Consider the following 24,472-nt stretch of genomic DNA (forward strand, 5'->3'; position numbering starts at 1 on the left):
GATTCTCTCTGACTGAGTGGTTCAGCTATCGGGTATCCATATTTAGTAATTAGGGATGATAAGCAGCAAAATGGTAAAATTCTCCAGGCTATCTTTTGTGGTTAGTGCTCTCACAGGCTCTTGACTCTAAAACACATACACACACACACACACACACACACACACACAAAACATCACTCTCTTTAAGGCTGCATGTTTACTCATATCAGTACATGATTTTTATGTATTTATATTAAATTAAAATATGCAAAATAATCAATAGAGGATTAAATGTGCTTATTATTTTTTTTAAAAATGGATTTTGCTCAAATGTATTTTTTATTGTGAAGCATTTATTTTATCAAATATCATTATGCCTTAAAAATGATAAAATAAGACTGTTCACATGCAAGCAAATGAACAAGACCTATGAGTCAGTGTGTGTGACATGGGTCATTTAAAATTTAGCATGAATTATTGTGTCATCTAAGGAAATGTTTAAACCTAAAAATGTTTATTTTTGTTGTTTTTTGGGGGGGAAATGAGTTTCTAAACCATATATGTACAGTATGATTCAATTTACAGAGAAACGACAAGATATCTTAAGTGTAATTAATGAAACTGGGTTAAATTATGTTGACATCTTTTAAAATTTTAAGAAAAATCAACGTAGGAAACATTTTTGAATGTATAAACATATTATGAGGAATCAGTAGAGTGTCCAGAATGAATTAGTAATTCAGCACAAATCACTGTCATCTAATGAAATGTTTAAATGTGGATTATGCAACTTTATATTTAAGAGAAATAAGTTTCCCTACCATATATTATATATATATATATAGCACAGTATGGAGATTAATTGAATTGATTCAGTTTGTAAATAAATAAATACATAATTATTATGTATTTTATTTATATGTGTCATTTATTTAATTGTTTGGTTTAAAAGTGTTATGTTTTTGTTGGTTGTGTTTTTTATGGTGTTGTATTATTGGAATTGGTGGAAAATATCCACAAATTCTATGCAGAATCAGAATTTTCTCCTGCGGTACTTGGCCTTATTTGTCAGTGGTGCTGAGTGGGAAATGATCCTGAGTGTTTCTCGAACCTTGGTATGTCTCTCTTGGTCTTTTTTTCCACATAGTAACTCTCTTTCTAACACACACACACGCACACACACACACACACAAACACATATCCAGCATCTTTCCTTCGGGAAAACAGCAGAGAAAAACATGAACACTCCATTGATGCCCCCCTGCGGCTCCGACCTCCATAGCCGAGTTCAGAGAAGAGTAAAGAGGTGAGAGAAGAGAGAGAGAGAAGAAGAGCTCACAGAGAGAGAGAGAGACAGAGAGAGAGTGTTTGTGTGTGTAGAGGAGGAAGCACAGACCAGTGGGTCGATAAGAGGACAGTGGCAGTAGGGAGCAGTGGAGCGAGCAGTTGTGTGTGTCATTAGCTGGATTGGTAGCACAGAGTTGGACTGGCAGTGTGTGTCGAGGCCCTGCTGATTTCCACAGTCCCCACACAGCAGGAGTGAGAAACCGCAACAGTCCTGGACACTGAACACACTGGGGTTCATTTTATATAAGTGTATGTCTGTGGGATGGATTTTAGTTTGTCCTGAGTATGTCTCTATTAGAGTTTTTTCGACCAGACAGAGTGGTATGGTATAGTATGATAACAAAAAACACACTTTGTTTTTTTCCATTGCTAACCGAGTTTGGTTGTCCTTCCTGTCAGAGTGCCAAGAACAATAAACAGGCGACATGTGGGTGGAGCTTAAAAAATGCAGGCCATTGATTGGTCAAATGTAATCATCAAAACATCACCCTGAAAATGTCATTACAGTACAGTACAGCCATCCTGACTGTACTATATAACATAAATTTATATGACAGATTTACAACTCTATCACATAATTTCATTTGTTTTTATTTTCCCACAGTTTTCAAATTGCTGATAGTTAACGGTATTTAACATTTCCTACCTGTGTTCAGTGTAAAATCCACCATCTTAGGGCCAAATTAGGCCGAGTCACAAATGTCTTATTCGCTATGGCTGCTCACTACATGGGGTACAACATAAAACACTGTAGAACATACATAGTGCACTACATACACAACAGGACAGCATTTGCGATTCAGGAACAGTGTTTTTGGGGTGCTTTAAAATTGTCAAATAGTTTCCGCTCAGAATTTGTTTTGTTTTAAAAGTATTGGCACCCTCTCAGCCATTAGCAGTAAAAAAGCAGTATAAATAGAAGTATTTTCTTTGTTTTTTTTTAAATGTCATGCTATAATAATAATAATAATAATAATAATAATAATAATAACAATAATAATCTACACTCCATAGATTACAATCACTTTAGTAGTGCCGATTGTTATAAAAACCACTAATAATGCATTCTTTGCATTAAAAACATGGCTATGAATTGTAATGCTACTGCATGAATCTATATACTGCCTTATGATCTATGACGTATTCATGGGTCATACTGTACATACAGTATGACCTTCATAAAGAAGCATTGTCCACCTTTTTCTGTTTTTGCGCTGTCTCACCTATAAACAGCAGAGATTAGTTTTTGCTGCAAGCCCCAGCCGTGAGTACCATTCATTCCTGTTGGTACCAAATCCAATACAGCTGGAAGCATTGGTGCTGGACTGGTGTGTAAATGAAAAAGCATCGTTTTAGTTTTCTGGTTCTGAAAGTTCAGGTAGAGTAGAAGCGCAGTAGAAAGCCTAATGGAGAGCATTTAAAATATCAAAGATAATGCACCTTTTAAGAAACGAGGATAATCTGTTTGCTGAGAGCGATTACCCATTACTATTGTTATTATTAGCAGTATTATCAGTTCTTGTCTGGGTTCTTGTGTCCTTTTGTTTCTTTTTGTTGTTGTTGTTTTTTAGTTGTTTTTTTTCCCGAGCTTGTTAGAAACCTTTATGGGAAAAGGTTAAAAGCATGTTTACAGTCTAAAATAATGAGTGAAAGCCAGTGGGGACCGTTTAGCATTTTACAGTTGACCTCATGCTGTGCAGTCATTTGCTGTTTTATTCATTGTTAACCATGTTACCATTTTAGCTGAAAATTCTGTTATGTACCGTATGCTGTGGCTTTTTATTGGGTCAGTGCACAGAGACGAGCGATTTAAACCAAGCACAAGAAATCACTAGTCTGTCTTCTGTTCTCTGCGCTGTTTGATTCAAAATTGGTGGATCATATTTGTTCTTCACTGTGGTTTCATGTGTCATTCTGAAGGAGCTAAAAGTGAAAAGGTGATTAGGTATCAAAATTAAATCCATCTCTCTCTCTTTCTTTTTCATCTTTATGAATCACCTTTGCTGTGCCGTGTGTAGAGTTTAAGTGTAAAGTATCAAGAGCATGTAACACACCAGTGCAATTACGAACACTTTTCTTTATGTCGGCCCTCAGGGAAGAGTCGCTCGCTTCTCCTTCAGATCGGAGGCGCGCCATCTGGCACCTCATCAGCGAAACCTTCGATAAAGTCGACCTTTAATTTCAGTTATGGACAGGGGTTCAGCGGCAATCATACTGGCATCGTGCTCCATAATCCTCCGTGTTTATGAAAGCAGTTTTATTGGGTTTTCCAGAGCAGCCTGTAGTCAGTCATTCACGGAGAAAAGAGATGGAAAGATAAAAGGGCGGGCTTAATTTCAGCCGGTTGGGGAAGTGATGCTTTTGATTTGCAACGTATTAGTTTTATGGACCAGTGAAGCACATCTTCTTGTTCAAGATGGTAAACATGCACATTTTTTATGAAGTGCTGATGCAGCAGTGTTTGCACAAGCACATAGACCATAAACTTAAAGTAGTGCAGTGGCAAAAAAATAATAATAATAATTTACACACACACTTTTGAACACAAATGTAGTCACGTGTCACCTAAAATATTGTTTCGGTGACAAATCCTTGTAGCTCCGGTGCAAATCTAAAGAAAGAAACATCAGATTCTAGACATGCTTTGGCTGATCAAATATGTTTGGGATGGAAAATTGTATAAATGTCATTTTGGCTGCATTATTTTTTTTTAACAATGAGGAAGTGCGGATATATTTGGCAGGAGCTCCACTGCTATAATATAATAGAAATGTAAATCATTTCTAATGCAGTATTCTTGAAATCCGTTTAACTATTTTATATGGAAAATTGTGCTGACATATCAGCCACACCGATGCGTCAAACAGATTAATAAACACTGCCTGTCAAAAGTTTTTGAACACCTGGCATTTTTGTAAGGAATAAAACACTCAAAAGTGGGCCGTTATAAGGAAATAGCCAAGTGGTGCATAGATTTGTTCCCGATAACACAGTGTAAAATGTGTTCTATTTCTTTTATTCCGCCACAGTGATTTGACAATCCAAAAACAACTCATTAAATAACATCTGTTTATATTTATATGCTGTTTTTTTTATCCCCCAGCCTGTGGTCATGTTTCTACAAAATGTGATTGTAATAGCAGCAGTGATCTATGTGTCGAGATCTGCATCCTCTACAGCTAATTAGAAGTGAGTGAAATACAGATAGACGGGAAGCAATGATGAAAGTGAGACATGCATTATTGCTCTGTGTGTGTGTGTGTGTGTGTGTGTGTGTGTGATGTTGGGTGGTAGTGACGCATAGAGCCTGTAGGCTGGATGATAAAGAATTAGCTGTGGGGGTGTGTGTGTGTGTGTGTGTGTGTGTGTGTGTGTGTGTGTCTGTGTTGCTGCTGGGTCCACAGCATCAGAGGCTGAACACAAATCCACTTAACGTGCAGAGAAGCTGCTTCACCGTACAAATAATTGCATTTTCCATCTGGGGCCTGGAGGGACTGAGCGAACACTATGCTTCCTGCTAACCTGGCTAAATATGGCCCAAGCTGACTAATGTCACAGTTTGTGTGTGTTTGTGTGTGTGTGTGTGTGTGTGTGTGTGTGTGAGATGTGTAGTTCACAAATGAGTCAGCTCTTTGAGCCGACACTTTTAGGTGAACATTGAGAGCCGACCCGCATGAGCTTTTTTTTTTTTTTTTTTTAATAGATGTAGGCAATGCTAGTACTCTTTAGCGAAACGTAATTAAAATGTTTCCATGGAAACCTCGTTTCAACCTCTGAGCTGTTCATTAGCACAATGGTGAGACATGTTTGACTTTGGTATCATATTCCTGCTTCTCCGGACGAGGGTGTAATAATAAAACAAAGTGGAATTAAAATTGCAAACACATCATTAAATAAGAAATTACAGACCACAGAGTAGCAACCTGGTCAGCAGTGATTAGTCTGAGTATATTCATTACCATGAAAAAAAAAAAAAAAAAACAGGATGACACTTGTGACTTCAAAATAGCATTTTGGACATAACACAGATAAAAAAAAAACTATTTTCAAATATATCTATATACTGTAGATGTGGATATGGCCTCATATCTCCCTATGACAATTCCAAGCTAGCTAAATATCAGTTAGCTAGCAAGATAGCTATGTTAACTAGATTTAATGATGCTCAAAATTGTAGTTGTGACAGGTTTGGCTGGTGATAAATAAAATAAATATTTCTTGACGTAAAATGAAACTGAAATCCCACTTGTGTCTGCTTGTGACTATTTAAACTAGCTAACTAGAAGCTAGCTAACAGAGTAGCGACATTATATTTTAGTTTCAGTTGCTATGGTTGATATCCTGACAATTCCAAGATAGTTAGCTAACAAGGTAACGACATTAGCTACTGTTAGTGATGAACCATATAGTATTATACGTGTTGAGTTACATTTGTTTTTTGTTATTTATTTAGATTTGGCTGCTTTGCAAAATAAAATACTGAGAATTTTAAGATATAAAATGAGACTAAGCTCCTGAAATACTGCTCATGTTTCTTTGAGAAAATTTCAAGCTCATTTACTAGCAGCTAGCTAGCAGAGTAGCTACATTAGCTAATTTTAGTGATTAGCAGAATGGTTTGAATTGTTATGATAATGTTATATTTTGATAGGTTTGGCAGGTGTTAAATAAAATAGCAAGAATTTCTTGATATCAAATGAGACTGAAATCTCACTGTGTCTGCCTTTGAGGACTTTAGCTAGTTAACTAGCCGCTAGCTATCAGAGTAGCTACATTAGCTTATGTTACTTATTAACAAAATAGTTTTAAATAGTGTTACGGTTTGTTTTGCTAGATTCGGCTGTTGATAAGAATAAAATAAATTAAATTAAATTAAAAGAAGTTAATTAGATGTAATTGAGACTAACATGCTGAAATCAAGCCAAGTGTCTCGCTGTGACAATTCCAAGCTAGTTTAATAGCTGCTAGCTAGCAGAGTAGCTACATTAGCTAGGGATTACGAGCACTGTTTTCATTGTTGTGGGATATTTTGACAGTTTTGGTTGTTTAAAAAGAAAATACTAACAATTTACTAACCAAGATACTGAAATGACAATGTGAAGCTAGCTAACGATCATCTAGCTTGCAGAGGTTCTGTATAGCTCATATCATGAGCTATATATATATATTTATTTAGCTCATGATATGACCTATACAGAACCTAGGTCATGACAGAAACCTGACTTGATATTTTAAAATAAATTTGATTGACAGCTCTCAGAATGTGAGGAAAGCTTCACTTTTAAAGGCAGTTAATGAAAGACCAAGTGCTGTCTTCTGTACCTGGTTTTGTAACAAAAGCAAATAGCGAGGGAAAACTAAATATATTGTTGTGACATCAGTTACTTCGCACTGTAAGCCTACGGATGTGGAAGTGTGAAGAAGCCTGGAACAGCAGGCTATAGTTTTATTCAGGCTGCCGAGTTTAAAATTAGCCACACGGCTATCGGGCCTGTCTTTGTGTTGTGAGTTAGCATGCCGGATCATATGAGGTAGTTGTCTGTTATAGAGGAGATCTATACGAGCAGGCTATGATCTAGGCAGAGAGATAAATGGGGAGAAGAGTAAATAATAGCTCATATTACACCAGTTCATCTCCCTCTGACAAGCAGACTGACACTGGAATGGATGCGACTCTGATTACGCTTTTGATGTCAGAATAAAGAAGACGTTGTACCTGAGAGGGAGAGACACAGAGAGAGAGAGAGAGAGAGAGAGAGAGAGAGAGAGAGAGACTGAGACAACAGAGGGAGAGAAAGTGTGTGTGAGAGAGAGATCTCTGGCAGGGTGGAAACGTCCAAGCGGGACACTGATGGATTAAGTTCATATGTCATCCATGATGGTTCTTTGTCATCAGTCTTCTGCTTCATTGGAGGCTTCTGAACACTTCCAGGAAAGAGAAGAGGGAGAGATAAAAGGAAATGGTGTGTGTGAGTGTGTGTCTGCAGCTGTGCTTATTTTTTCTTTCTTGTTTTCTCTGGGAATGACTTTGATAGGAAGCAGCTTTTGCAGTAGACCTGGTGGTCAGCCAGGGTTTGTTTGTTGTCCAGTGGTACTGATTGGATGATCCTGTCATGTTTCTTTTACCCAAAAAGTTATTATAGTAACTAAAAACTAAAGATCAAAACAGAAACTAAGATCAGACTAAGATGAAAACAACAAAAATAACCACAAACAATGAAAATAAAAGCTACTACTATAAATCAAAATATATATATATATCAAATAAATATAAAAATATTTTTTAAAAAAATTACTAAAAATTCAAGCTCAAATTTGAAAACCTAATGTACTAAAAATGAAAAATATACCTCAAATTACAAAAGCATAACTACTACTAAAACTACTACTACTTAAAAACTACTAAAATAATAAAACTAAAAATATAAAAACTATTACTAAAAAGTGAAAAATAAACCTACAAAAGCTACTACTAAAACAGAAACCTGTATTTATTTTTCTTTTACCCAAAAAGGGCTTATTATAGTTAACTAAAACTAAAACAAACAAATGACAAAAATAATTTCAATAAATGAAAACTACAAAATAAAAAAAATACTTCCGTGAATGGAAATAATACCACAAAATATAAAAACTATTACTAAAAAAATCAAGCTAAAACTTGAAATATGAATACTAAAAATAATAACTAAAACTTAAATTACAAAAGCTATTACTAAAACTATAAACTAAAATTTAAAAAAAATATGAAAACTTCTGCTAAGAAAGAAAACTAAAACTACAAAAACTACTGATAAAATTGAAAAGCAAAACTTAAATAACAAAACCTACTACTAAAACTGGAAATTAAAGCTAAAAATATATATTAAAATACTATTACTAAAAATTACATCTAAAACTAATAAAACAACTATTTAGAATATTATTTTTAATAAAACGGAATGAACTATAAACAATGCCATGTTTTATATTTCTGTTTGTGTATGGGTTCCTATGTCTTTACTAACAGTAAAATGATTTGTAAGAAGGTTTTAATTATTAAGAAGTAATTTTCAAATTCTCTATTACTGGCTTACGAACATGTTATTACAAAGATTAAGGTGATTATACAGCGGTAACTAAAAATTAAAACAGAGTTAAAAAAATAAGACGTATAATAACACTGCTCTGAATTCAGCAAATCAGCATTGTAATGCTTTTTTAGCCCGTTTGCTTTCCTCGTGAGGTTTTCGGATATTTTTAAGACATATCTGCATCGTTACTCGCTTTACTACGTTGCTTGGTCTCCCTGCAGCGCTCATGATATCGAGGACACACACAAGACTTATAAGCAAGTCCAGTGTAATTAGACGTGCCCCAGCGGTGAGGAATGGAGAGGGTTGCTCGGCTTCCTGAGCCACTTTCACGCAGCCTAATTTGTATTTTGGTTCTGAGGGAGTTGGGGTTTTTTTTACTGGAGGTGACTCGCTCTGTAGCTGAGCTCATGTTAATGAATCCACTGGAGTGATGGAGGAGAGATGAGCAACGGGGTTTAGTCAGGGGTTTATGAGAAGGTAAGGAGTGATGAGGGGAAAAAGTGTGGAAAAGTAGCTAATGAAATTACACAAATGATTAAGCGACAGTTTTTGCCCCAAAAAATAAAAAAGCTAATCATGCGGACGAGGTAGTCGCCTGCCGGTTAGCATTAAGCAGGTGAATCACGCTAACTGTTGGCTGTTAACTTTGGTTTATTATCTTTAAAGCTTCTAAAGTCACCTGAAATTGGAAGGAAATGAGGAGCAATAACTTTTAATTAGATGAGCATGTAGGCGTTCTTAAAATGTGCCCATTTGCACAGACCATGCACCTACCCACCCACACACACACACACACACACACATATGTTGTTTTCTCTCTCATGATTGTTTTCTAACCCTGTTTCAAAGCAGTGTTAATCTGCTGGATGGTGATGTTTGCCGATTTGCTTCTTTTTCCAGCAGTTTCCAGATAAATGAGTAATAACTTTAACAGATGTACATGATTCCTCTTCCTGCTCTACTGCCACACTGATGCTCCACAGACTACCGGGGATGTCAGGAATACATCCTTCCACCCATCTTTCTTCTTCTCACTCACTCTCTCTCTCTCACACACAGACACACATACACTCTTTTAACCTGTTTCTCATTCTTCATAATAAGTGGAAAGTCAGTATTTTCTGACCCAGAACTTCGCACCTCAAACTTTGCTGTTTACTGGTGGACACTTACAGTAAGCTAGTGCGTCAGTGTGGGTATGAAAATAAATAAATAAATAAATCGCCTTAAAAATGGCCTGGAAGGTTTATGGTTAGTGATTTATTTATATTAAACAGATAGATGGATAAAGATTATTCATTAAATGCTACAATAAATACAGTATATTGAATACGCAAATATGTCTAATTGCTCATACTACACACAAACAGATATTAGGCCTAAAAAAATGATAAAATTGCACAGATCAAGAAAAAAAAAAAAGAAAAAAGTGCACAAAATGAAACTATCTTGCTAACTATTATTCTATGTTTAGTGATATTAAAGCATATTATACACAAATATCATCTCAAAAAATCTGGTTAAGTTCTAAATTCTGATTGGACAGAAAGTCTTGGCACCCTAATGAAGGCCAAATGTATATAGCAGCATAGTGCGTACAATGACTAATAATTTGAGCTTTTGAGCTTCGATTTTATTTGTATAACACTTTTTAACTTTTAAAGTAGCTTTACAGAAATCTGGATGTAGATTTAGATCCCTAATGAACAAGCCAAAGTCAATAGTCACAAGAAAAAAAAAACTCTTTGGAACAATGGGATTTAATTTTTAAGCTTAAAATGTTTCCTGAATTATTAATTTTTTTTTCTGCAAAATATTGGTTCCATATTTATCAGCACCCTCCCCCCAAATTAATAATCGATGAAGCCTCCTCTGGAGAGAATGCCAGCACTGAGTAATGTCTGACTAGGCTGGAAACCTACATAATTAAAGCAGTTTTTCTGTATGGTTAAATAATGGCTATTTTATACAGTAATTTTGGACATACTTTCGTGAAGGGCGTCAATACTTCTGACTGTATTCATTTACATGCTCGCTATGTTGCTCTACATACCTTACATGCTCTTACAACCTCTGTTTCTATAACCTGATATTTGATCATCACAAAGCAGAAACACATTACACACACACACACACACACACACACACACACACAAACCATAAACCACTGCACTCAGATTAAGCCTCTTTCATGAATATTAAAAAAGCTCATTCTGGAAAAGTGGAATTTCACCACATTTTCAAAGCCTTATTGTTCATTATAGCAGAAAGATGTGGTTTCTCTGTCTGCTCCCTGTTCTGCATCAGTGCCTTACCTGCCTGTGATTGGCCGCTGGAGAAGTGTGTTTGTCCGAAAATGCAGCTTTAGAGCTGTGAAATGGAGTGCGGAGAGATAGGCTTCGTAGATGATATTCATCAGACTGCAGGGGGAATGAGGAAATGAGGAAATAGGTTGCTTCCTAGAGATTGAACCAGTCTTCAGGATCAAACCTGGGGGAGAACGCTTTACTAAGTTTGGCCTTTTATGTCTTAATCACATTTAATGCCTCAGTGCAGAGCAATGCACCATAAATGCAGTCTATATTAAAGGGCACGTTGGTTTAATATGGAAGGAAAAATATATTAGTCAGAATTTAGAATGGTGTTATGACCATTTCAACCATAGTAATTCGCAAATCTGATCATCGGTCATTTTCTATAACGGCAGCTCTGACTGTAATGCAGCTGCAAATCAGAGGTTTATATTATCACGCTTGGTCTAATATTGTATAGTTTCTATAGTAACGGCATATTCACAGAGACTTGCTGGATGCTGCACATAGATGAATAAAAATGTGCTGTATTAAACAAAAACATGTAATTGTTGACATGGTGAAGCTTTATGTAAGAAGATGATGGAAGGAGTCTCCAGTATAAGTGCTTTGTAACAGCCAGTAAGTTTATTGACATGAGAAAGTCTTCAGGACAGAGGACTTTCTTTTTAACAAGCTGGCAAGCTGTTTGTAGCTGTTGTAACATAAGTGATACAAGGAACTACCTTGCAGATGTTCCACAACATTAAATGTAATTATAAATGGATAAACAGGTTTACTAGTGACCAATGTAAAGTGATTTGAGTGATATGACAAAGCAAAAGAATCATTATCAGTAAGTAAGAGTAGAATTTAGCAATGCTAGGATCATCATTACGGTGGGAGTAACTGATAAATTTTAAACACCCCCCAATCCTTTTTTTCAAAAGGGCATATGGTGGTGAACAATTACTTGACAGAGATGAAATAATACATATAAAACATGTAATTTTTTATATTTCTTAAAGAAGACTGAATCACTGAATCAAGTAGCTGTTTAGTGGATCACTGAATTGAATCGCTGTTTAGTGGATCACTGAATTGAATCACTGTTTAGTGGATCACTGAATTGAATCGCTGTTTAGTGGATCACTGAATTGAATCACTGTTTAGTGATTCGCTGATTTGAATCGCTGTTTAGTGGATCACTGAATTGAATCATTGTTTATTGGATCACTGAATTGAATCGCTGTATAGTGTATTGAATTGAATCTCTGTTTAGTGGATCATGGAATTGAATCGTTGTTTAGTGTATTGAATTGAATGACTGTTTAGTGAATCACTGATTCAAATAGCACTTTGGGGATCACTGAATTGAATTGCTGTTTAGTGTATTGATTTGAATCGAATCAGTCTTAATTTACAAAATTCCCTTTTAAGTCAAACTGAAAACCAATGAATCATGAATCGAATCAATTTGTGGTCAGCCCAGAGATTCACTCACTCTATTAATCACTTTTACTGCCTTAGTGTATGGCAATGCAATGGAAATGCAATCTACAGTATAATAAAGGCCGTGTTGGATTATTATGGAGGCTTGATATAGTAGTCAGTAATATTCTGTAGTGGTATTGCAAGCAGTTGCTGTGAATTGTTAATATTTAACTGAGAGCAACAGTTGCACAAGGCTAGTCACCTTCTTTATTTCCAATCATCAGTCAAAATATCTCCAGCTGAGCTTGTTTAATATTTCCAAATTCTGCTTGATCAGTTCTGATTTCCGAATAATACGGCAATGATTTGGCATAATATTGTAGATCATGGCAAGCACCCAAGATGAGTGGATTAATGCAAATTGCTGATGATGATGATGAATGGTTAGTGCTTTGTCATAACAAAACTGGAAGTCTGTGAATGCATATGAGGCAGGTGGGTCAAAGGCAATGTTTTCAACACGAGGATATTAATTCCAGCACTAGTGATTACTGAAAGCTGACAGGAAGTGGTTAGATCTTCACTGTTCCTGAATTGACACATGCTAAACTATGCAAAGCCACTCGAGATTGCGGGGCACTGTGGGGAACTGTTTGTCTCTCGGCTTCAGTTCTAAGTAGCAGACAGGAAATCTCTTGTGCTGCGTCTCTTGCTCTCAGGCTGACAGGTGATTGACAACAGTCATTGACCGCTGACGGGTTATTAATCAAAAGGCCGACGAAAGCCGTGGGCTCTAAGCCTTCGCCCCAGAGACAGTGATGACACAGGGTCCTGTCCCTCCCGGGTTATTACATCTATATTCCAGTCTTTCTCTCACTCCTCTCCCTTGATCCTGAAGGAGAGGAGCTCGACTGAATCCTGGCACATTCTGCAGTTTAACCGGCATGATGTGTGAAGTGTGCAAAATGTTCATTACACATCCGCGTTCTCATCATTTCACATTTCCCCTGTGACTGGTGTGAAAAGACTGGTCATTGTCACGCTGACACGATTTGGGCAGAATAATAGTTTCCCAAGTCATGAACTGAACTTCCTGCTGCTTGTTATCTTAACCTGTATGACCATATCTCCACTTCCTCTCCGCGTGTCCTCTTTTCCTCATCCATTTTTTTTCAGTCATGTCCCCTTTTATGTCATATTCCTCAAACAATTTAACAATACTGTTCTTTTTTTTTTTTTTTTTTTTTTTTGGAATAAGTGTCAAAACAATCTTCAGTATTCTTTTAGGGTTCTTTTAAAGGTTCATTTGATGTACACTCTTGGTTCCTCAGTGGTTTTTTGGATGGTTAAGAGTTCTGTGCTTCCAACTTGGAACCCTCTCAGATGGGTAAATATTCCATTGACTCCACTGGTACTCCAAACACAATCCAAAGACCTTTTTAAGATTTTTAAATAAACAGTGTACATGCTTAAAGAAAATGGTTCCTCAATGGATCTTTGAATGGTTAATACTTCTTTGCTTCCTGAAGAGGTCCTACTCCAAACCCTGTCTGATAGGAAAACACTCTGATTCTGGGTTCTTTAATGATTTCCTCATAAAGACAAGCCAGAGAACTCTTTAAAGTTCTAAATAACAATGTACACTTTTAGAGAAAAGGGTTCTTCTGAGTTTTTTTTTTGATTATTAAGAGCTGTCTGCTTTCTAAAGAGGTCCTACTCAAAACTCAATTCTTAAAAGGGAAATATTGTTGTCAGGTTCCACATGGAACTTTTTAGGATTTCATATAAAGTTGAAGAACCATTTAAAGTTTTAAATAACAATGTACACTTGAAGAGAAAAGGGTTCCTCGAGGGTTCATTGGATTTTTTTCTGTACTTCCTACAGGGGTTTCTGTGATAGGGAAATGTTCTGTTGTTGGGTTCTACAAGAATATTGAAGAAGTTTCCCCAGAGAGACAAAACAAAGAATCCTTTAGGGTTCTAAATAACCATGTAAACTGTTAGGGTTCTTTAAGCGTTCTTTGGATAGGTCAGAATCCCTGGCTTCTTAAAATGGTTTTACTTGAACCCTCTCTAACACTCTGTTTTTGGGTTCTACAAAGAACATTCAAGGGTTTACCCAGGAAAACAAGCTTTATAATCCACTAGGGTTCTAAATAACAATTGGCACTCTTAGAGAAAATGGTGCTTCAAGCATTATTTGGATCTTTAAGAGTAGGAACAGTCTTACTCTGAACCCTCGCTGATGAGGAAACACTCTGTTGTAGGGTTCCTCATAGAATCTTAAGTGGTTCCCCAAGAGAGGCAAGCTGAAGAAACCTTCATGGTTCTAAATAACAATGTACACCATTGTTGAAAAGGGTTCTTCAAGGGTTTTTGGGGTTGTTAAGAGTTCTGTGCTTTCTATAGGGGTTTTATTTGGAATTCTCTCTGATAGGGAAATGTTCTGTTGTTGGGTTCTACAAAAAATATTCAAGTGTTTCTCAGGGAGACAAAACAAAGAAACTTTTTGGGTTCTAAATAACCATGTAATCTGTGAGAGAAAAGGGTTCTTTTAGGGTTCTTTCAGCTGGAACCCTTTCTGTTGGGGAAACAATTCGTTGTTGGGTTCTACAATGAACATTCAAGTGTTGCCTTTGAAACACTACCCACCATACATACAGAACCCACTGGACCCATTTATTTTTCCAAGCTTCAATCTTAGCTGTGCTCCACTGACTGATTCTCTCCATCTTTCCCTCTCTCTTCCAGCTCACTCGTGTTCCAGTAGAGGCTTGTGAGCAGTATTCATCCTGCAATGAGTGTCTGGGCTCCGGGGATCCTCACTGCGGCTGGTGTGTGCTGCACAGCATGTAAGTACTTCCTGCTCACACCTCATGCATTCAGTCAGCATTAAACTAAAAGGAAATGTATTACAAATTTCAATATGCCATAAATACCTTTACAACATTATATACTATAGCGTACATAATACTTTATAATGCTTGCCATATGTCTGTGTAAATGATCATAAGCAGCCATAGTTACATCGACACTATTGTTACAGTGCATTATAACACACGCCATTAGGGGGATGAATCAAGTCTGTATGAAGAAAAAACAAACACACACACACACACACAGTCAGACTGTCCCTCTCCTCATCACAGAGAGATGAGTTAGATGCACTGGGCCCTCGGGGGGTCTGGCACATTTCCCACTTCACCATAAATTGAATTGGATTCTCATCATCTTGTGAAGACCCTGGAGGTGTGTATGTGTCTGTGTGTGTCTTCAGGGGGATCTGCAGCTTTCTCAAATCTCTATGCCAATACACACCTTTTTTTCTTTTCTTTTTTCTTCTTCTTTTTTTTTTTTTTTTTTTTTTTTTTTTACTAAAACCTCCCTTACATGCACACACACACACAAACACACACACACACACAAACACACACATTCATCAGTACAAGCACTGAGGACAAACTGCAAAGTCTGAGAAGGTCACAGTGTAGAGAGCAAAAACAGGACAGAGGGGCTAAAGTCTGTAAAGTGAAGTGGAAGAACCACAGCCGGATTTAGTCACAAGAAATCCAGGCAGCTGCTTAAGTCTAGAGACCAATCCATTCTAATATAATATAAATAATAGATATAATATAATATAAATAATAGATATCGTTATACCAGAGTATAGACTTCTCAACAATTCTTGGTCAGAAATGTAACAGCTAGATTTCAAGTACAGATAAATATCAATCAAATAACCAATTTTCACCTCAATTTGTGCAGCATTTAATTTGTGTTTAAATTACATTAACTTTAGAAGCTGTATATTATATAAATACAGTAGCTACTACCACTCCTTATTAGAAAAAAAAAAACCCTGGACAAGCTACAACAGTAGCAGTTGCTACCCAAAACTACAGGCGACATCAGTTACACGTTAATGTGAACACCGGGTTCGACAGCGCTCTCCACCAGCATCCAAAACACCAACTGAAGGAATATCTTTTGGAAGAATGGTATTCATCTCTTCAGTTTTCAGTTCCCGAGATGTGGCTTGTTGTGGCCCAAACACCTTACCAAAAGACCTGATGTTGGTTTTTCCTTTAATTTGTCACAGATCTGTAAATTCATATTGAATTTGGTAGCTGTGGCTGTTTACGTTCTAAAATTTAGGATGGGTCTTTAATACAATAGACATTTTTTGGCGTTTTATGAGGAACAATGCAGATATGAGGGTGAGTGCTGGTTTTTTTTTGGTGTTAGCTGGCCATTTAATATAGTTCTGAAAAGACAGAGAGAGAGAGAGAGAAAGAGAGAGAGAGAGAGAGAGGTGAGAATGTACTGGGAGAAGGATGCTGATTCTGTCGTTGCTGTCGAGTCGCCTGTGCTCTCACAGGACAGATGAAAGCATTAGTGGGCACAGGAATGGGCTTTTGGCTCTCAGCTTGGCTAAGTTCAGGGACACTTAAAAAGTTGTTCTCTCTCTGTCTCTCTCTCTCTCTCTCTCTCTCTCTCTCGCTTTTTGTTGTTCGGTGCATTAGCAAGGAAAGGTGAGACTGGGAGCTTAAATAGCTTGTCTGTGTTCCAGTCCTCCAGAGGCTCTCAGACCTCTCGGTAACATTCCTCTACCCGCTGCCTGTACTGCACCAGCCCGAGCCACTCCCCCTCTAGTGGGCAGAGTTACAGCTTTGATCCCTGTTCGAATACAGACACGGAGCTTTTTCTCAGGCTATTTATAGATTTTTGTAGAGCGGGATTGGACATAAATCCAGCCTACCTCACCCGGGAATTGAACCTGTAACCTCTTGGTTATCTGAGGTGAAAAATACTTCATTACAATTACCTGAATCTTGAAAGTGTAATTCAAAATGAATACTTTAGAATTGTCACTTTCACTCTTGTATATTTTCACTTTTACTTATTTTAATTTTCACTCAAGTATATTCTTGACTACGCATCTCTGCTTTTCATGAGTAAGTTACTGGTTATATTTAGCTACTAAAGGTTAGTTACTTTTTGTAATCTCAATGCAGACTTCTTACACTAGCCACTCTTCCTTCACGCCACTGTGGTCAGTGATTTAATTCACATGAGGTGATTATCTAAACAGAAGTCATTGATCGTTTCCTGCCAAGGGGATTTCTGGATGTCGTCCACGCTGATGTACTGAGGGAGTGTGGCTCTAATGACCTGGCTGTACTTAAAAGAAAAGAGCTAATTGGCAGCTACAGAGCAGGCTGTCACAGAGCGGCAGATATATATCAGATCTCTCTCTCTCTCTCTTTCTCTCTTCACATCCAGCTTTCAGTCTCTTCCTGGAGGGTGAGGGGAAAAAAGCGGTTTACAAAGACAAAAGCATGCCCATTTTGCCAGTTAGCCTCAGGGAGATGGGTGGTCCTCAACATAACAGGTCTTTATGGCGGAATAGAGTGTAGTCATGCAAGCCGGAGTGCAATCACAAATCCCTCCTGTTCCCTTCAGCTGGAGCCATGATGCCGGTTTAGCCGCATACATTCTGTCACTGTCTTGCATTTTCCTCTGCATATTGGGTTTGACCTGTTTAGTCGCTTTCTAGGATTTTTTTTATTGGACACTCCTACTCTTACTTTCTCTTACTGTGTAGCTTTTGCGCTCTTGTTCCCTGAGATTGAGCCACAAGTGTGTCTGAGAGAAACTTGCATCTCAGGACCAGTTGGGCCAATTGATCTCCCAAGGAGTTCCCACTCCACCACTTTTTCTGCGTACTTAACCAGGACGCGGTGAGGGACAACTAAGGCCCTGTCCATATGGATATTTTTAAAAACATATTTTTTTCACCTCCTTTTGGTCTCTCATTCACATAATAGCAGCGTTTTGAGTCAATGAAAATGAAGCTTTTTGAAAACGCTCTAAAAGATGGAGAAATTTTAATATGTAACACTTTCACTGTTTTCAAAAACATACTGTATGTTTTGCCCATCCACATGAAAACAGTGGAACTGAAGCATTAATATTTTTGCTTCATTTTGGCCTCCTGTACACATGAGGGCGCCATTTTGAGTCACTGTGTTGCGATACTGCATGTGTTGTGAATGTGCTAGGACCACGTTGTTATTTTATGGTATGTAATTTCCTATTTTACAATGTGTTGGCAATTTATTTATGCTTTTCCTGTTTAATTATTCCGCCATATGAGGGTTGTGGCTGAAGAGTGTGTTTCCGCATTTCCGCATTTCGTCTTCTCTACCTTACGATACACGTTATTCTTCAACATGACATACTGACGCCACCTACTGATATTTTTCAAACTACGTTATCAAAAACATTAGTGTACAAGTCAACATGGCCTAAAACTCAGCTTTAAGAGAACATATTACATATTACAAATAAATTCATGAAGTATAAAAAACTATACTTATATAAATAGTATTAAATTAACCTATTTAAATCCTTTGTGGTAGAATAGTTACTGCCTCATACCCCAGTGACCCCGGTGTGATCCTGCGCTGTGGTGAGCAATTGTATTCATTCATGTTGGATGTACAAAAACAAATTGTGTTAATGTACCACAATTCATTCGCATGGAACCGATGTACGCAATTGAATTAAGTAAATTCAGTGAGCTTTTTTTTTTTCGTCAGTGTAGTGCAACCTCTCCCAGTCCCTCGTTTCTCCGCTCTAATCCAACAGGCTCTAAAGAAAATTAAAATCATAACTCAACCTTGATATTTTTCCCCTTGTTGTTTTTTTAAGAATGCAATGACTTGATGAAAGCCATGGCGCAATGGATCAATAAAGATGATAACGGAAAGAGAGAGAGATGTATGTGACTGTCAGGGCAATCGTGTGCTGCCGCTTCCGAGCACGAACGGGGAATCTGCACCTTCACGCTCTAAACAATAACGCAGGATGCAGCAAGCGTTTTCAATTATGACTGATGTATTCAGCCTGAAGAGGAGAAAGGAAGGGGCAAGAGAGAGAAGGGATTAAAGAACAAAAAAACCTTCTTTGCTTTTTTTTCCATGTAGGCATTAAAAAAGGATGCAAGCTTTTCATTCAATATGTATACTTTCTATATATTTTATATATTTGTCTTGCTGAAAAGACTGCTGTAGTCAAGTTGAAATAACACCTGATTCCACTGACTTATATCTTTTGTTAATATTAGGCCGTTTTTTTTATGACACTTTCCAGCCTAGCTGCAATTGTAACAAAACACTTTACATAAGGATAGTGTTCATAGTACTAAATTAAACTGACATAAACATTTATAAAGGCTTATTCCAATAGGCATCAGCTGTCACATAAACTACTTTAGCCTATATTTAGGCTGCTACTTTAATGTTCAGTTGTTATAGCACGTGATTCAAGTGATATAGACTTGTGTTATGACATTTCTCTGACTAACTTTATAACATTTCATACCACAGGACTGTTTTTTTAGACAAGGGGAAAGTCTTCAGGATGGTTTCTCAGTAACTAAACTGTTTTTTTTTTATCTTATTAAATTAAAAAAAAATAGAGAGACTGGTGGGAATGAATGAACGAATGAATGAATGAATGAATGAACAAATGTTTTTATTGTAAGAGAGAAGAGGAATTAGCTTGTTTTTGCAGATGTTCCAATATCGCAGCTATAAATGGATAGAAAATATGACATGTCATTCTTTAATAAATAAAAATTGTTACAGTTGGAAAATTGCTGTGATATAGGAGGGTTAAAACACTTTGTGGTTTGTTATGTTATATGTTGTGTTATAAATGTTATGTTGTCTTTGTTATGTTATATGTTGTGTTATATGTTATATGTTATGTTATGTTATATGTTGTGTTATTTTATGTTATCATTGTTATGTTGTGTTATATGTTATGTTATGTTATGTTATATATGTTGTCTTTATGTTATATGTTGTGTTATTTTATGTTATCATTGTTATGTTGTGTTATATATGTTATGTTATATGTTATGTTATGTTGTTATGTTATTGGAAAATAATCAACTTCAGTGTGGTAACAGTGCATTAACTCCGCTTCATCACACCATGTTGTTGATTATTTTCATCTAACCGCATGCCCCCAAGTGTTTTATTCCTAACACAACGACTTGCTATATAACACTGTTACATAATGAAGGTTTTAACAGTACAATTATGAAGCTATAACAACAGAGTCATGAAGATTTTTCTGCCCTTTAGGTAACCTGAGCTTAATTTTACTGTTTATAAAGGTTTAATGAATACCTATGACAGTGATGTGACACTGTAATGACAGAGTTATTGATATATTTATAAAAGAAGTGCACTGAGCTGCAAAGTCAGTGGTTATAAAGTGCCAAGGCAAGGCTGCTTGGAAATTGTCATAACACAAGCGTATGGCTTTTGACTTGTGTGCTATGAGATCAAAATTGATCTCATGTGACAGCTGAGTCTGATTGGAATAAGCCTTGATACATGTTTATGTAGGTTTATGTCAGGTGTAAGGAAGGGCTTTTGTAGGTTTTATGAACACTGTAATTAAATAAAGTGTTCTGTTACAGTTACTTTAACAGTGTATTACATTTTCTATGAGCTGAACTGGTATATCACACCAAATAGCTCAGTGTGGTGATTTAAAGAGAAGAATGCAAAACGTTAGTATATCCACCAAGCTGTGTGAGAGTTTAATATGGGCATTTTGAAATGCTGTGATTATTTTCCTTCATCGACGTGTCAGAGGCACGACCTCGTCTGGCTTGGTCAGGCAGAATGCACTAATGACTAGAGTTTAAAAAAAAAAATAGTTTGGATTGTTATGTCTTATACAAAGCATGACCGGGTCCATGTCTGTTTGTTTTTTTCCCTCTCCTAGACATAACACATGCACACAAACACGGATTATGAATACCGACTGAGAGGCTTTTTTAAAAGCAAGGTGAAAATGGCACAGAAGCTGTAGCTAGAGCTCCACTCTATCGTTCTCTATCTATGCTTTATGTTTAGTGTAGTTAGATTCACACATGCAAACATCATCAGCGTAGCTGTACATTCAGCCGAAACGCTTTTGTGGCGTATTCATATTCATGAAGCCTCTCAGGTTAGAGGCCATGAATTCCTGTAAACAGAAGCTCATCAGGGTTAGCCTGTGTGTAATAACGTCTGATGGTTATCTCACGCTGTGTTTGCCTCAAAGCCTCATCAATGTCCTCTTCACACCACACAGAACAGGAAGATAACATCAGTAATCCCACGAGGGACGCACAAAGACCCAACTTAACGCCAAGTCGAACCAAAGCACAAGGCCTCTTCCTTGCTATCAATTGCGGCTTTGTTTGCGTCCTCTTTAATGTCGCGAATGGACAATGAGAAATGCTCTCTTTAGCTTTTTATCTCTTTATTTATCTCTCTCACTCTCTTTCTCTCTCTCGGTCTCTCGGTCTCTCTCCAGTTCCTAGTTTCATTGCAGAAAAGTGATGAGTGTGCCATGTTTAAAAATGCCATTGTTGTCTTTATTCATCTGCTCGCTGACCTTTCTCAAAGGGCAATGACAACGCACCACACACCACTAATAGTTTATTTGGAAGGTTTGACTTTCTATTTTTTTGTGAATCCTTCTTTTTGTGCAAGAGATCTGTTTCTTTCAAGTGGGAATGTTGTCTTTCAATTTATATTTTATAACATGCAGTTTACGATATTCGTATCATAGAGGTATGATTAGCAAAGAAGATTAAACCTCAATTCAGGTCAGATTCACGTTAAAACCACAGAAAAGCCAGCAAGTAAACAAAGTGACTAATCCAAAAGTAGGCGAAGCAGGAGAGTTTACCAGAACAAACAAAGCAGAGATCGAAAGCAGACAGGCAAGCGGTTTTGGTTTAATATAAACGGTTAGCTAGCTATGGAAACCAGCGTGTATCCTTTTAGGTGTAGATTTTAATTGCATCAACAAACATAACAGATGTAAAATAATTGCACCAATTAATTATTAAATGTAAGATAAATCTATTCAGATAAAACTTGCCTTTTAGCTAAAATTAGCTGAAACACAACTAAGTAAGTTAACTTAAAGGTTAGACCATTGTTAACTAATGAACTAATTTATATAGGAGGTTCAAATACTCTAAAAGAGCAGGAAGTGTTGAAAATAAACGTGTATGATGGCGAAAATGTACAAGATGAGTGGAATCTTAGCTATAAACATGCAGAACCACACAAAAAAAGAGAAATGCAAATGAGTATGGATTAAAACAGGTTCAAATGAGCTAGTAGTTAAATGGATGTTATAAGAATTGTATTAGAAATTATTTATATTTCCTTGAAATTCTAGCACCAAACCACAGGTCCGCTTGCGGAACCATAGGAGCTGAAAGTAGAGGAATTATTATTATTTTTTTTTAATCTCATTCCTGTTCAGTGAAGTGACTTTTCTCAACCACTTCCACAGAAAGCTTGACCAATCGTGTCTGATCATATGGTTATTATTATTGTTTGCAGCAATATATTCTGAGGAAAGTAGCTAGTATTGTTAAATATAAACAAATTAGTAGAGATAGTGCTGATACAGTACCAGTAAAAAAGATGGTGGATCGGATATCGGAGAAAACACATCGAATGTCAGATTCTGTAACAAATGGCAATGACTGGAATTGGATTTTGAAATGAAATTATATTATACTTTATGCTTTGTTATATTTACAAGAGCTTAACTGTGAAGTGCTTCGTTAAAAAAAATGGTAAAAGATTGGTAAAGAAAACCGTATTGAATGGGTATTGATATCGGCTGATACTCAAGGTTTCAAAGTAGCAGTATTGCAAAAGAAAAAGTAGTACTGTGAAATCTCTACAGTCTCTAAGTAGTCATTTAGCCCACTCCAGACAAAACAGGTACTGATGATGAATTAATGAAAGTGGTAAATTGGTCACGCAGCACCACATGAGCACCACATACACACTCTCAATGTGGTCTTTCTCTGTCCCGCAAGCTTCATATCTGACAGCTCACCCCCAAAACACCCACTTCAGCAACTCTTTTTTTTGGGTCCTGATGCACACCTCTAGCTGAAACTCCCGTCCCAGTTTAACCCCTGCGCCAAAGTGTTAAAATCAACATCTTCAGGCATTTCACAAGTGATTCCATGTAGCACTGTGCATCTGTGTGCTAGTTTATGAAGATTTTAGCCTCCAGACATTCAGAGAGAAGAACATATCTGTATACAAAAGCAAGAGATAGAGGGATACGACTAAACTGAGTGTGTGTGTTGGGGTGGGGGGGGTTTGTGTGTGCTGACCTCACTCTTCGACCCAGACTGTAGTTGATAGTGTGTGTGTGTGAGAGAGAGAGAGAGAGAGACCCACTTGAGGAGATAGTGTGACACTAAATTAACAATGCATTAACTTTCTCCCTGGTCTCTAGATATTTGGCTCTGACCTTCAAATTGTAGATTCCCAACGCGCGCACAGACACACACACACACACACACACACACACACACACACACAGGCATACACTCACACAACCAAACTCTTTCAGAGGTACACACCAAAGGCTTTTATTCGGCTAAAATGCCCTCCCATTGACCTGCGTTGGAGTGTGTAAACCAATCTGAAGTCCTGATCTTATGAAAGATTAAACATGGGATCAGTAGGAACACGAGGCCAATTGATTTGGTGGGTTTAATTCCACCTGACCTGCCAAATGAAAGAAGAGAAACAAGAAAGAAAGAAAGAGAGAAAGAGAGAAAGAGAAAGAAAGCAAACAAGACAGAGCAAAAGAATTTAATACTGATACCACTGCACATTTTTTTATACCACAGCACATTTTTTTATACCACTGTTTAATTCTCAAATCTAATTGGTCAGAAGGAGTTGATTAATTTTGTTTATACCACAGCCTGGTTGAATGATTGAATCTGATTGGTCAGAAGGTGTGCATTATTTTCATATAACACAGCAAGGTCCAGCTGTGACATGAACTATAGCTTTATATTAATGCACTCGTTCTAATACGTTGTTATTTCTATAGTAACAGCTCATACATAGGAACTTGGACAGCAGACATGTTACATAATATAAGACTAATAATAAATGGATTTATAAATGTGTTGTTTAACAAAGTTAAATGTATAATCATTGATGTGGTGACGTTTATTTAACATTTATGGAAGGAGGCTCGGTTGTAAGCACTCGCAGTCTCAGTTACGCTTTCCGTTTTCTCCTTTTCCTGGCTAAAATTACAGGCTGTCCTTTGTGTGTGTGTGTGTGTGTGTGTGTGTGTGTGTGAGAGAGAGAGAGAGAGAGAGAGAGAGAGATGTAAAACCTATAATCGTGAGATTTTCTGTAAGGAGATGTAATTGTTAGCAATAGTAAATTTTCGGCCTCCAGGACTTCAGTTTTTTTTTTTTTTTTTTTT

At 36.9% G+C, this 24,472-nt stretch overlaps 1 protein-coding gene across 5 annotated transcripts in view; it reads left to right on the forward strand.

The window, feature by feature from the left end:
- plxna4 (plexin A4) overlaps window positions 1–24,472 on the forward strand; it is a 314,198-nt gene that overhangs the window by 176,265 nt on the left and 113,461 nt on the right. For 4 of the 5 annotated variants that reach the window (XM_034313188.2, XM_053241745.1, XM_053241744.1 and 1 more), the window contains exon 5: window positions 14,879–14,979. In XM_034313188.2, coding sequence (XP_034169079.2) covers window positions 14,879–14,979 — 101 coding nt within the window. Of the gene's footprint in view, window positions 1–14,878; window positions 14,980–18,841; window positions 23,261–24,472 lie in introns of those variants that run through there. The other variant, XM_053241746.1, reaches the window with a different exon arrangement.

This window comes from Pangasianodon hypophthalmus, chromosome 18 (assembly GCF_027358585.1).
Source record: "Pangasianodon hypophthalmus isolate fPanHyp1 chromosome 18, fPanHyp1.pri, whole genome shotgun sequence".
NCBI classification, from domain to species: domain Eukaryota; kingdom Metazoa; phylum Chordata; class Actinopteri; order Siluriformes; family Pangasiidae; genus Pangasianodon; species Pangasianodon hypophthalmus.